The 13,682-nt window shown below is 39.9% G+C and overlaps 1 protein-coding gene across 3 annotated transcripts; it reads left to right on the top strand.

The window, feature by feature from the left end:
- Positions 1-6,517: 6,517 nt before the first annotated feature.
- Positions 6,518-13,459, top strand: il21r.2 (interleukin 21 receptor, tandem duplicate 2). Of its 3 annotated transcripts, none has more exons than XM_079636072.1 (9): positions 6,518-6,665; positions 7,476-7,593; positions 7,690-7,804; positions 7,901-8,097; positions 8,190-8,341; positions 8,517-8,691; positions 10,882-10,969; positions 11,076-11,160; positions 12,030-13,459. In XM_079636072.1, the coding sequence occupies exons 2-9, from the start codon at positions 7,524-7,526 to the stop codon at positions 12,531-12,533; spliced, it is 1,386 nt and encodes a 461-aa protein (XP_079492198.1). In that variant the 5' UTR covers positions 6,518-6,665; positions 7,476-7,523; the 3' UTR covers positions 12,534-13,459. The 3 variants fall into 3 exon arrangements, with proteins under 3 accessions (XP_079492198.1, XP_079492199.1, XP_079492197.1); XM_079636071.1 differs by lacking the exon at positions 6,518-6,665 and adding an exon at positions 7,138-7,227; XM_079636073.1 differs by lacking the exon at positions 7,476-7,593 and having other exon boundaries at positions 6,526-6,665.
- The last annotated feature ends 223 nt before the right edge of the window (positions 13,460-13,682 follow it).

The following is a 13,682-nucleotide window of genomic DNA, read 5'->3' as shown; positions in this document are numbered from 1 at the left end:
GGGAGGAAGATGTCCTTTCAATGGAGGCTTCTCAGAGCCAGTTCTATGATGATGTTGATGGGGAAGTGGAGGTTATATCTGATCATCAATCCCAGTTTTCCCATGATGGCTCCCAGGAAGCTGGTCATGGATCTGCAGAGGGTCCACAGTCAGAGCAAGAGCTGGTGAAGCAAGCTCTTCAGGCTGCATTGGCTCGCTTGGGTCTTGACACAGCCCCTGCAGTGGCAACCTCTTCTAGTGCTTTTTTCAGAGGTTCAGCGCAACCCTCTCCTCTTACAATTCCACCATCGAAGGATTATATCGAGGAGTTGCAAAGATGCTGGGCTAACCCTAAGTCGCACCCCACTAGTGCAAGCAGAGCATTGGCTGCGATGCAGGATGCAGACACTTATGGCTTGGGTCAGATGCCTAAGGTTGATTGCCTGAGGTATTGAGGACTAATGTTCGTTGCCCCCGGCCTCAATGCAGGATCACAGATGATCATCTTATCCAGGCATATAACACAGCAGCACGAATGGGTCGCATTGGCAATTCTCTCTCCCATCTCATGTTGGCCCTGTCTCAGTCCCTTCAATCATCAGGGAGTGATCCATTTAACCAAAACTTAAGTGATGCCTCCCTTCAGGCAATAGGGTTCATGACAAGAGAGCTGGGAAGGCTTATGTCAATGCTCACACAAGCACGCCGCCAAGTCTGGCTTGCACAATCACCTCTGTCTGAGCCATGTAGGAGAACACTAAGGGATCTTCCAGTAGTTCCAGGGCAACTCTTTGGGCCAGCTGCACAGGAGACACTGGAGCGTAGTGTCCAGGTTAATCAGACCAGGCAGCAGTTTGCTGACCTGAGAAGAGTTCCACAGGCTCACTTAAATTACCGACAGCCTTCTAGAGGGTATGAACTACCACGCTCTACGTTTTCAACACGCCCAGCTGATGTTCACAAGGGCCAGCCCCCGAGATCACCACGTGAAGGAAATTCTGCTCAGCGGCCCCGGGCTCGGGGTCAGCAAGTTTTTCAGGCCCCTAGGGGTAGAGCACCACCAGGGATGCTAGAGGCCATGGACGTAGGTCCTGAAGGTCAGCGGCCGACTGTCGGACAGTTTTCTTATCAGCAGCTCAGTTACTGGGAAACAACAACTTCTGACCCATGGGTTATAGCAACACTATCCCACGGGTACAAGCTGCAGTTCCGACGGCGGCCGCCTGCTTTCAAAGGGGTCAGGATGACCGTAGTCTCAGACCCCGACAGTTCACTTGCCTTAAAACAGGAAATAGCACAACTCCTAGAGAAAGGTGCCATCGAACCAGTAGATTGGTCAGAACGGCTAGGTGGGTTCTTCTCCATTTACTTCATCATTCCAAAGAAAGATAGCGGTGTAAGGCCCATACTGGACCTTCGCGGCCTCAACAAGTTCCTGAAGATCTTACCATTTCGTATGCTGCGCATAACTGATGTTCTTCAGGCGGTCAAGCAGCAGCACTGGTTTACTACGGTAGACCTAAAGGATGCTTACTTCCATGTTCCAATAGCTCCTCAACACAGGCCGTTCCTCTGATTTGCATTCCAGGACCAGGTCTATCAATTCCGTGTCCTCCCATTCGGCCTTTCTCTATCGCCACGAGTCTTCACCAGGTGCATGGCGGCCACACTGGCTCCAATCCAAGCCACATGGATACAGGTACTTCCATACCTGGACGACTGGCTCCTTTGCTCCCACTCTCAGGAGCAGGCAGTGTTAGAAATCACACAGCTGCTCGCACATATTACTCGACTGGGCCTTTCTGTGAATTTCACCAAGAGCCGGTTAATTCCAATTCAGTCTGTGCGGTTCCTAGGTCTCATGCTGGACTCACGGTCAATGAAAGCCGCTCCATCAGAACAACGAGTGGACAATATACTACTCCTCCTTCAACTGTTTCGGAGGCATGCCAGACTTCCATTCAGGTGCTTCCTCAGGTGCTTCCTCTTGAACCCCAGTTGGCACAAGAACAGGTTGATCAAGGTGACACAGTGATGCCTTCTGGCCCTGAAGTCTTGGAGGAGCAGGTTGTATCTGACCAAGGGGGTTCCCTCTCGAAGGGAGATGCGTCCCTTACTGGCTGGGGGGCAGTCTGGCAACACAGAGCAGTCCCTGGACAATGGGGTCCTCGGGAAAAGGGCGAGAATATAAATACCCTGGAACTTCATGCAGTTCTGCGAGCTCTGAAGCACCTCGCTCCGTTTTTGAAGGGCAGGCATGTTCTCGTCAGGTCGGACAACAGATCAGTGGTTTATCACATCAACCATCAAGGGGGCACAAGGTCCAGCCAATCCCTTCAAGTATCACAGGAACTGCTGACTTGGGCCTTCCCTCGCTTTGCAAGCATCAGAGCAATGCATATCCCAGGGGTATCAAACGTGGTTCCAGATTTCTTGTCGCGCCACAGAATTCCATCGACGGAGTGGAGGCTCAAACCAGAAGTGGTAGAGAGGATATGGCAGCGGTTTGCCAGGGAAGAAGTGGACCTATTTGCCTAGGCGACAACGACCCACTGCCGTCTCTGGTTCTCACTAGCGGAGGAATCCAGTCCGCTGGGGCAGGATGCTCTAGCCCACGCCTGGCCAGATCAGCTACTCTATGCCTTTCCCCCGATACCGATGATCGGGGTGACTGTTCACAGGGTTCTTCAAGAGCACCACAGGCTCCTGCTAGTGGCACCAAACTGGCCGGGGAGACCTTGGTTTCCAGTGATGTACAGGCTCCTAGACGGGGATCCTTGGACCCTTCCCAGGAGAAAGGATCTCCTCCAGCAGTTGGAGGGTCAGATTTGGCACCCGAATCCAGACCGCCTGCAGCTCTGTGTGTGGCCTCTGAGGGGCCGGAACCACTCTTCGGAGCCTGCGATCAAGAGGTCCAGAACACCATATTGAACTCTAGAGCACCTTCCACCAGGAGTGCTTATGCCTATCGATGGAAGCTTTTCTCTGATTGGTGTAGGGAGCAAGCAGTGGTCCCAGAGCACTGCCCTGTTCCTCTGATTTTACGTTTTCTGCAGGCACATCACGTACAAATAGATGGTCAGCAATTGGGTTCTCATGCCTTGGTTACTCAGTTTCTTAGAGGTGCTCAGCGACTACGCCCCCCTCAGGCCATTAGGGTTTCTTTATGGGACTTGGGGCTAGTCTTAAAGTCTCTTACATTGCCCCCGTTTGAACCTCTAGAGCAGAGCGATTTGAAGTGGATCTCATTGAAGGCAGCGTTTCTCTTGGCCATTGCTTCGACTAAGCGGGTGAGTGAACTCCACGCATTATCAGTTAGCACATCCTGTATGCGTTGGAATGCAGATGGCTCAGTTGTGACGTTATGGCCCAACCCAGCATTTCTCCCCAAGCGGCTTTCTGCCCTTTTTAGAAACCAGGCTATTGAGCTGGCAGTGTTAAATCCTCCGATGTCAAACGCACTGGAAGGAAGTGGAAGCACACTGCTGTACCCAGTAAGAGCTCTCCGGGGCTATCTGAGGGCCACGTAAGTTTTTCGACAATCAGACCAACTTTTTCTCTGTTACGGGGGCCCAAAAAGAGGTCAGCCCCTCTCAAAGCAGAGATTGTCGCACTGGGTAGTTGAGGTTATCACCCACGCTTACATATCTAATAAATGTCCAGTGCCTTTGGGGGTGAGATGCCATTCGACAAGAGGCATATCAACGTCTTGGGCTGCATTAAAAGGGGTCCTTCTAAGTGACATCTGTGCAGCAGCTACGTGGTCATCAACAAATACCTTTGCCAGATACTACAAGGTCAATGTGGCTGCTTCCGGTAATATTGGAACAGCTGTCCTGTCGGGACCCTCAACTTCCTCTTAAGGGTGAGTTGGACCTCCTCGTGACCTTGTTGTTATAAGTCATCCAGTGTGAAGCACTGCCTCTGGCGGTCAGGAAGAACGAAATAGAACGAGAGTTACGTATGTAACTACGGTTCTATGAGTTCTGGATGACCGCCAGAGCTTTCTGTCACTCGGAGTCAGGCGAGAAGATTCCGTAGGGACAGTCTGCAGGAAGTCACGGGGTTAAATAGGGGAGCACCCCGAGTCATCCTGGTCACGAGGGACATTGTTTGTATTAGACTCGACCTATGCATTTGCAACGAGAGATAGTATCCAGTGTGAAGCACTGCCTCTGGCGGTCATCCAGAACTCATAGAACCGTAGTTACATACGTAACTCTCGTTTGTGTTGATATAGTTGTCTAGATAGTTATTTTTATAGTTTTTGTTCTTGGTGTGAACGGGCTTTTAGCCTTATTATTTTCCAATTAATTTTGTTTAAAAGTTCTATAGCTGATTATGTTTGCGGTCCGTTATGTCAAATATTAAATGACTGTTTAATGAAAGGGAGACTAGCACTTACTGGGAAGAACAGTAGACCTATTACTATTTTACCAGTTCTTAGTAAGCTGATGGAGAGAATAGTTCATGCACAAGTACAGGAATACTTTGAATCAAATGGCTTGAACACAGATTTCCAACATGCTTATAGACATAACCATTCAACTTGTTCTGCCCTCACAATAATGACAGATGACTGGCTAAAGGAAATGGATAATTTAAAGATGACTGGTGCTGTTTTACTTGATTTTAGTGCGGCATTTGATGTCATAGATCACAATTTACTTATTGGTAAACTAGAATGCTATGGATTTAGTCCCACTGCCATTGATTTTATGAAGAGTTATCTTACATGTAGGACGCAACAGGTCTACTATACTGGCAGCTGGTCTCATTCTAAGGTCTTGGACTGCGGGGGGAGCTGCCTGGGACCACTTTTATATGCCATCTTCACAAATGATTTGCCATCAGTTTTGTGTAAAGCAACTGTACAAATGTATGCTGATGATTTCACATTGTATTATGCTGCAAAAACTGTCAGTGAACTGGATTATGTTTTGTCAGCTGAGTTAAATATGGTTTCTGATTGGATAAAACAAAATAAGTTGGTGCTGAATATCTCAAAAACCAAATCAATTATCTTCGGATCGAGTCATAAATTGTCATTAATACCAAAGATGAATTTAAACTTGTCTGGAGAACCTATAGAACAGGTAGATAAAGTAAAATTACTGGGCACAATAGTGGATAGTCACCTATTATGGGTAGAACATATTAATATCATCGTGAAGAAGATGGGTAGTGGTATTGCTATAGTGAGGAAATGTCTTTCTTATGTCCCTACACACATTGTTGAGCAGGTGGCCAAATCTTTAATTTTATGCCATTTGGATTATTGTGCCCCTGTATGGTCATCTATATCTAAAGGTCAACTAAAGAAATTACAAACAGTCCAAAACAGAGCTTCCAGGTTGGTTTTACATTGTCCCATTAGTACAAATATTATTAGTATGCACTGTCAGCTCTCATGGTTAATGGTGGAGAAAAGGCTGGTTTTTAATACCACTAAGTTTTTTAGAAACATTGTCTTTTCTTCTCAACCACTTATTTTATATAACCAAATTGTTAGGTGTGATCAGGTACATTCACATTTGACTAGGTCTGCAAATGATGGCCTGATGATGTTACCATGCCCAACATCAAATGCTTTAAAGAAAACTGTTATTTATCGTGCACTCATTGGAATAATTGCCCATTGAATATACGAAAAATTAATGGCAAAGACTCTTTTAGGTACCATCTAAGAATGCATCTTTTAAAATTGTAAGGAAAGGACATATTTACTTTATGAGTGTAATAATGGTTGTATTGAATTGTTTGAATTAATTTATGATGTGGTAATGATGTTTATAATTTTGTGCTGTTTTCGTTTTGACATTATAGTGTGATTTCTTTTTGTGGACCCCAGGAAGACTAGCTTGTTTACTTTGGTGACAGCTAATGGGGATCCTTTTAACAATAAACAATAGCCAAGTATTAACAAGTTGTGTTAGACAGTTATATATATATATATAGCAATATCAACATGTGTTGCCTTATTTTGTTCGACACGCAGCCGCAGGAGCACTTTAGAAGTTCTCTGCAACATCTGAAACTGGAAGATCAAAAAAGGCACAGTGACATACAGTAGGAAGCCACAAATAAAAGTTCATATTTGTAACCTTTCATCTTTAAAGTCACTGCAATAAATGTCAGTCATTTCATTTATAGAATCAGTCAAACATGGGAAAATCAATTTTCTGTCTGAAAATATTATATATTATTAATGCTGTAATTTAGTATAAGAAAAAAGACTGTTTTAGGGTTATTCAAAATGCATTCAGGTCCTCCCTTTGCTATAACATCTGTAAACTTTATATGTAGGTTACTTACTGCATCATAATTTGAGTAAACTTTATTTTTCGCTACATTGTTACATTATGTTGTGTAAGATCCATTTTGTCTTTATTTAAACTTTGTTATGTAAGTGTTTGTCCAGTATAGGGGTCTCTCATTGTGTAATTGGTTACTGAATATAGGTAGGAACCTTCCTTCAGGTGACAGGTATTGTTGGAGGGAAGGTGCACAAAGTTTTTATTTAGGTTTACGCTACGCTATGCTATGCTATGCTATGCTATGCTATGCTATGCAAGTAGGAAATCTGTACTTGTGAAGGACTTGGAGGAACTGTGGATTTATTGACTGTTTGTTGGACTCTTGGTTACTTGAAATGAAGACCAGTCACAGTAAAATAAATCTACAATGTAAGCATATTAACTTGTGTGTGAATATTGAAGTGAATAACCTGGGAGTGCATGTTCATTAACCAGCACCGTTCATTAGCCCTCAGCTGCTTTAAGTAATAGACTTGGCTGCTTACATGTTTTATATTTTTGTACACTGTAAAAAAAATATATGATCAATAAGTTATGACAACATGCATTTCTCAATCTTTTTTATGTTATGCAAGAATCAACTCATTTTTCAAGTCAGTTTAATGTAATTTAAGTTGAAACTACTTAAACATCCAACTTGATTGTACTTGCAACTTTTTTTTAGAGTGTATTTACTCTTAAGAAGGTATGTTCACCTGGACAGTTTAATTTAATGTGAGACTTTACCATGTGGTTTCACATGTGTGAGAACATTGTGATGCCATCTTAAACGACTAATCAGAGATTTCAGATAACTTTGAGGTTAACTTTGAAGACCTCCTACATAAACAGGAACTTCTCTATAAAACCAACTTGATGCCCTTCACTGCAACAGATGTAAACTTTCACGCTATTATGTAACATGTCTCTTTAATGCTTCGGAATAAATTTGGTGAGTTGATATAATTGTGTCTGTTCTAACATGTTCTTTAACATTTGAGCCTACAGAAATGTATGATACATATAATTTGTGTTTTGGTTTTTAATGTTTATTATTTATTAAATACAAATTCAGGATAATCACCTAATTTGTAAAACTCTAGAACTTAAATCAATTGAACCTGATGGACTTCTATTGAAAGTTTTTCTTTATCAGTTTAATTTTCATTTATGGCTAACTTTTCAATGGGGTCTTTTCAGTTGCATGTTGAAATCTGGACGTGTGTGTGCATACAATCCTGTACAAGAATGATGAACCGCACTGGAATGATCTGCATTTTCTTGCCTTTTTTAGTGGAACTTAATGCCAGTTCACAGGGTAAAACAGGCTTCTGAAAACTGCACTTTTAGTCATGGATTTTACATGTACAGTACTTCTAAAAATATGAGACCATTTTTCTGTTTCATGTTTCAGCTCTGACAAAAGGGCTAATCTGTGTGACCGATTACTGGGAAACCATCAGCTGCTCTTTAAAACTACCAGTCACATCCACTAGAAACAAATACTGGCTGGAATTTAAAAAGCCAATGTAAGCAGTTATTCATTACCATTGTCTGTTTAGTAATCAGTTTAGTAAATGTCTGTTGTAATTCATACACTATTTTTCATTTGTGTGCATTACCAGTGCTGCACCAGATTCTGCCAACACACGCAGGCCGTATAATTGCTCGCTCCAGAGAACACGTGAAGATCACACCTGCAGTTTCACAGTTGAAAAAAAAATGACTAGTATTGAAGTTTATGCTGTGACACTTCATTATTTGGAAAACGGCAGTAGTAATTCGTCTCAGTTGGATGGTGGTTTTCGTCCAGCAAAAAACAGTGAGTAAATCCTTATGTAGCCTAATTAAAGAAAAAATAGTTTTTTTATTCTTCTTATATTTCACGTACATGAAGCTTCTCTCTTTTCCCAGTTAAGCCAAAAGCCCCATTTAATCTGACGTTACAATATGTAAATGGGACTTTTCATTTCTTTTGGAAGAATGGATATGAAAATCATAAATACGGAAGTGTTCTACGCATCAAGTACAAATTCCTGTACTACAAAGTTGGAGAAAATGACAGCGTAAGATTAATTAGAGTGATGATTCAGCTAAATGTCCACCATTCATACTGTTCTCAGAGAACATCCTGTTTCACCCACATCAAAACACAATCTATGTGTGCTCTTGCTTAGAAAATTAATGTTTTCTATGAATGGTTTCACATTAATGTTACTTTTTTTTTTTTTTTTTTTGAAGGAGGAGGAGGTTAGTGTTCATTCAGACACTGCAATGATTCAGATTGATGAAATGATGCTTGATCCTGGAACTTCGTACACTGCTATGGTGAGGACTGGGATACATGAAGTTAGCGAATACAGTGGAACGTGGAGCGACTGGAGCAGCACAGTCAAATGGAATACGGCATACAGAGGTGAATACTGTGATAATGAACTATATTTACACTCTCATGTACTTGATTTATAATATAAACCTATCTGTTTGCTGAGAGATTAAAGGTGCAGTAAGCGATTTCTAAAAAAAACGCTGTTGAAACACTGCTGGCCAATGCCCGAGCAGCACAACACACTTGTAGCCAATCAGCAGTATACTGGCTTAGTAAATATCAGTAATAATTAACTTGATTAACTTAATAAAATCTCGTAATATTATTTACTTGGTAGTTTGAGTTGAACATAGGCCTACTAAAAATCCAACAGTTAATTTAGTCTAAAATGTACAGTTATATTAAAAAAAATTTTCACTAAAATAATTTAGTATTTGACTAACAATTATTTATTTAAAATACACTTAATATGGGCCTATTTGTGACATTTCCATCAACATATTTGAGAATGGATAATTCAACTGATCTGTTTCAAGAACCACAAATATTACTTAATTCAAATCAATATTATTAATATTTAACACACTTAAGAAATTGAGTAAGTTTACTCAATTAAAACAATGCACCCCTCCCCCACCCTCTGACATGATGACAACTCAACTGTTAAAGGATTAGTTCACTTTTAAAATGAAAATTCTGTCATCATATACTCACCCTTAAGTTGTTTCAAACCTGTATTCATTTCTTTCCTCTGCTGAACACAAAGGAAGATATTTAGAAGAATGTCAGTAACCAGACAGTTTTTGGTTCCCTTTGACTTCCATAGTATATTTTTTTTCCTACTATGGAAGTCAATGGGAACCAAAAACTGTCATTTTCACTTTAAAAGTGAACTAATCCTTTAAGTGAGTGCGGGCTGTTTGAACTCTCCCGTCTCCAGAACAGTTCTCCTTTTCTCTTCTCTTCTCAGCAGAATTGGTGCATTTCCTCTGTGAAATTCAGGTTTGTGTATGTTTTATTTTATCTATAAAATTATGACTGTGCTTTTAAATAATTTTATTTAAAGGCACACTATGCAGTTTTCGTCAAACGGGGTACTTGTATTTAACGTTGCTGTCGTAAATACCACTCACATTTTCTTTTCCTTGACTCTTGTCCATAGGCTGCTTCATATGTTGTTGATGTATGTGACGTCGTGCCGTAACGCACGCCGTGATTCTCGCAAGATTTGGTGGGGCGCCACCTCTCAAACATGCATTACTGGTTTTGACAGCAGCGTGCTTTGCTATCAGGATAATTTGCCCTACTACGAGTTTGTTTACATTGTTAAAACATTATAAAATATACTGTATTGCTGTACTAATCAACTATAAAGGCCAATGCCATACCTGTGGTTGTATGGAATATTTTACAAAAGTTTAAAGGAAATTAAAAGTTAATATTACTCATAAATATAGGTTTTTAAATGTTTTTCCCCAATTATTTCTACTCAATTTTATTTGTTAATGTACCAAATAAGTTACTTAGATCTACTTAATTTGTACATTTACTCAGTTCATACAGTGTATGTAATTGATTTAATTGCTTTAAAATGTAATCAATATTTTTAAGTGTAAAAATGTTTCACCCAATTTTTTTTAAGTAAATCATAGTAAACGTTTTTAGAGTGTAGGGGGCGTGTCCACTCATGATGGGGGAGGAGAGAGAGAGAGAGAGAGAGAGAGAGAGAGAGAGAGAGAGAGAGAGTGAGTGAGCAAGAGAGAGATTTAAAGAAAGACTGATGGTTGAGAGACATTACAAAAGAGAAAAGGTCAGAGGAATCACGAAAAACAAGGCTTGTGATTAGGCAAGAGCTTTAGGATGCGTGTTAATATTAGAAAAGAGAGCTGGAGAGACCTAAGCAGGAAGGCCTGAAAACGGACACAGATGTTGCGTTGTTTCTGAGTAACATTGGCTTTGCTGATTCACAGAACAAATATATGCTGTTTGTGCAATGTTAGCTTTAGTAACAGGATGGTTTTGAGCTTCATTGAAGCATTGTTTTGCTTTGCTTCAGCTATGATAGAGACATCCACTCTTGCATTGCGTTTTTGTGCATTTTGGGGGTGGATCAATGAAAAGAGAGGTGTGTTTGTTTGGGATTATTTCAAATATCAACAGTGTTTCCCTTACTGCACCTTTAAATTTGACTCATCCCGATTTGTTTTATTTTATTATTATTTTTTATCAATTTTATTAATATTATTATTGTTATTTTTATTTATTTTTTGGTACAAGATGAGCCCAGTCAAGTCGGCAAGATTGCCATTGGAACATTTTTAATATTCGGACTTTTAATTCTGCTTCTATCTGTTCCTGCTGCAAGGTAATTGTTTATCATACACCTGCTATTGCCACACAATTTACTGCAAAATGATGCAGTACACCAACAGGTGAGACATGATATAAAATGTGACATTTATGCATTGCAGATTTAAGATGAAAGCAATTGCATGGGTGCCGACACCAGCAACGTACTTCCAGCCTCTTTATCAAAATTACCAGGGCAATTTTCAGGTAAGATTTTAGACTTCAAATAGAAGGGTTTCCCAAGTGAGGGTTTGAACTGGTACATGAAATGAGAACAAGGGGCTTATGAGAAAAATTGCAAAAATAAACATAAATATATCACGTGTAAAGTTATCACTTTAAAAAACATGTAAACCACTGAGAACCCCTAAAATATAATATGAATTCACACACACACACACACATATATATATATATATATTTTTTTTAAGTGCATTTTATATATATATATATATATATGCAATACGTGCAAATATATATATATATATATATTTGTCTTAAGTGCATTTTATTTAAAAAAATATATGCAGTATATATTTACAGTATATACTTTATACTGTATATATATAAACACTACACAACTATAGACTGAGCACGTAATATGCATGTGCATGACATGTAAAAACACTGTGTATATATAAAAGTGTGTAGTGTTTCTTTACAAAGTAACACCGCCAACTACTGGCCTGGCACAATAATACAACGTTCTTAGTTGTTTTCATGGAGATCCATGTTGTATGTACATGAAAAACGCAAAGAAACATAAGTCTTATGTATAAAAAAATAAAACATAAAACATTCAGAACCTCTTAAACATAATATTAATTATAATATTATGTAATCATAATAATATCATAATATCCATTAATTTACAGTATATTTATTGTACACATTTGTATATTACTGTATTTTTACACACACACACACACACACACACACACACACACACACACACACACACACACACACACACACACACACACACACACACACACACACACACACACACACACACACACTATATAATTGTGTTAGATATATCCTCATATTAATATTTCCTCTCTTTTTTTCAAAAGTGGTGGGTTTTGGCAAAAAGTCCTTTACAAGACATTCATGTTATAGAAGACTTTTCAACAGTCGACAAGATTTCCGAGGTCATATCTACACTACATGATCAGGTAGAGAAAACGGGCATGTATCCCGCAGCTCAGTGCCATCAACCCTATGTGGGCCCCACAGCTGAGGCCTGGGCCCCACGCCAAATGCCCGATACGTGCAGTGAGACGAGTATCCCATGTGAGGAATTTTCTTTGTTCTGTGAAGTGTTGCCAGATGAAGTGGACGACTTCATGCAGTCTCTCAGCGTGGCGTGTCTGAGTGGAGAGGTTCTGTCTCTGAATGACACCGCTCTTAGTCTTGAGAGTCTTGAGGACTTTGAGGCCTCTGAAGCACCAGTTATCATTCACCCAACGCCTGTGTGTTCGAAACAGGGCTACTGCACTCTCACCGACATTCCCACAAGCCCCGTCCCCACCGTCGCCAGAGATATAGAGCTGGATGAAAACACCTTCAGGGATTAAATGCATGAAGACATCTGTAGTAGACAAAGACATGTGGTAATTCTGAACTGACAATAGGCTAATGCATTTATTCACTTTTTGAAATATAAAATGTATGCTGTAGCAAGCCCTTTTCAAATAATGTTATCAAGGAATTCTTCTTCTTCAATGAAAACAAGTTGTCCAGGGTAAGAGGTGTAAAAGTATAAATGTTAAATATTGTGTTTTTCATGTGGAACAGCACACAAAGCAATTTCACCTAGAAGAATAGATGTTATTTAGTAATGTACAAGGAATCCTGTCTAATTCAAGGTTATTGACTTTTTTTATTTTTATTTATTATATCTGTATCATAAATTCAAATGAAAAACCGGTTTTCCAGCAGAGCAATGACCCTAAACACTTAACATGACTTTTAATTCTGCTTCTATCTGTTCCTGCTGCAAGGTAATTGTTTAACATACACCTGCTATTGCCACAAAATTTACTGCAAAATGATGCAGTACACCAACAGGTGAGACATGATATAAAATGTGACATTTATGCATTGCATATTTAAGATGAAAGCAATTGCACTTAAACACTTAACATGGGAGAATATTGGAGAATTAGAAGTGTGTATATATCACATTTTGAGACTGTTTTATTGATCGGTTTCTTTGTTCTGTTCATTTTTTTTTAGCTTCTTTGGTAATCTTAGGCTGTTACTTAGTTCCATTCTCTCCCTGTTTATTTCTATGGTTTCTAATTGATTGTGTTAGTTTCAGTTCAGGTGTGTTTCATTAATTATCTAGTTAGTTTCTCTCTTTGTCTGCTGTGTTTATAATCCCTCAGTTTGAGTTTGTCCTGGTTAGGGTAGGCTACTAGTTGTGTTAAGCTGTGGTGTAGTGCTTTCTCTTACAAATTGCTGTATGTTGGTTGGTGTATTAAAACAAACTTTCTTTGGATCTTGCTCCCTGCTTCTTGCACGTGTACGAACTACATAGCGTGACTGCACACACACAAACCAATTTATTTACCTGTTCAACTACTCCTTACCACAAATATCTAATCAGCCAATTACATGGCAGCGACTCAATACATGTGGACTAGACATGGTGAAGAGAATATGCTAAGGTTCAAGCCGAGAATCAGAAAAGAAAATGAGTGACTTAGAACATGGCATGGTCG

This window comes from Phoxinus phoxinus (genome assembly GCF_949152265.1).
Source record: "Phoxinus phoxinus genome assembly, chromosome: 1".
Taxonomy (NCBI): Eukaryota; Metazoa; Chordata; class Actinopteri; order Cypriniformes; family Leuciscidae; genus Phoxinus; species Phoxinus phoxinus.
The sequence above is the reverse complement of the archived record's forward strand: the minus strand, read 5'-3'. Positions and strand labels throughout refer to the sequence as shown.

Coding starts and splice junctions, on each gene's coding strand:
- il21r.2 (XM_079636072.1), top strand. CDS start 7,524: ATGATGAACCGCACTGGAATGATCTGCATTTTCTTGCCTTTTTTAGTG. Junction 8,692..10,881: donor ATGGAATACGGCATACAGAG/GTGAATACTGTG, acceptor TTTTGGTACAAG/ATGAGCCCAGTCAAGTCGGC. Junction 11,161..12,029: donor ATTACCAGGGCAATTTTCAG/GTAAGATTTTAG, acceptor TTTTTTCAAAAG/TGGTGGGTTTTGGCAAAAAG.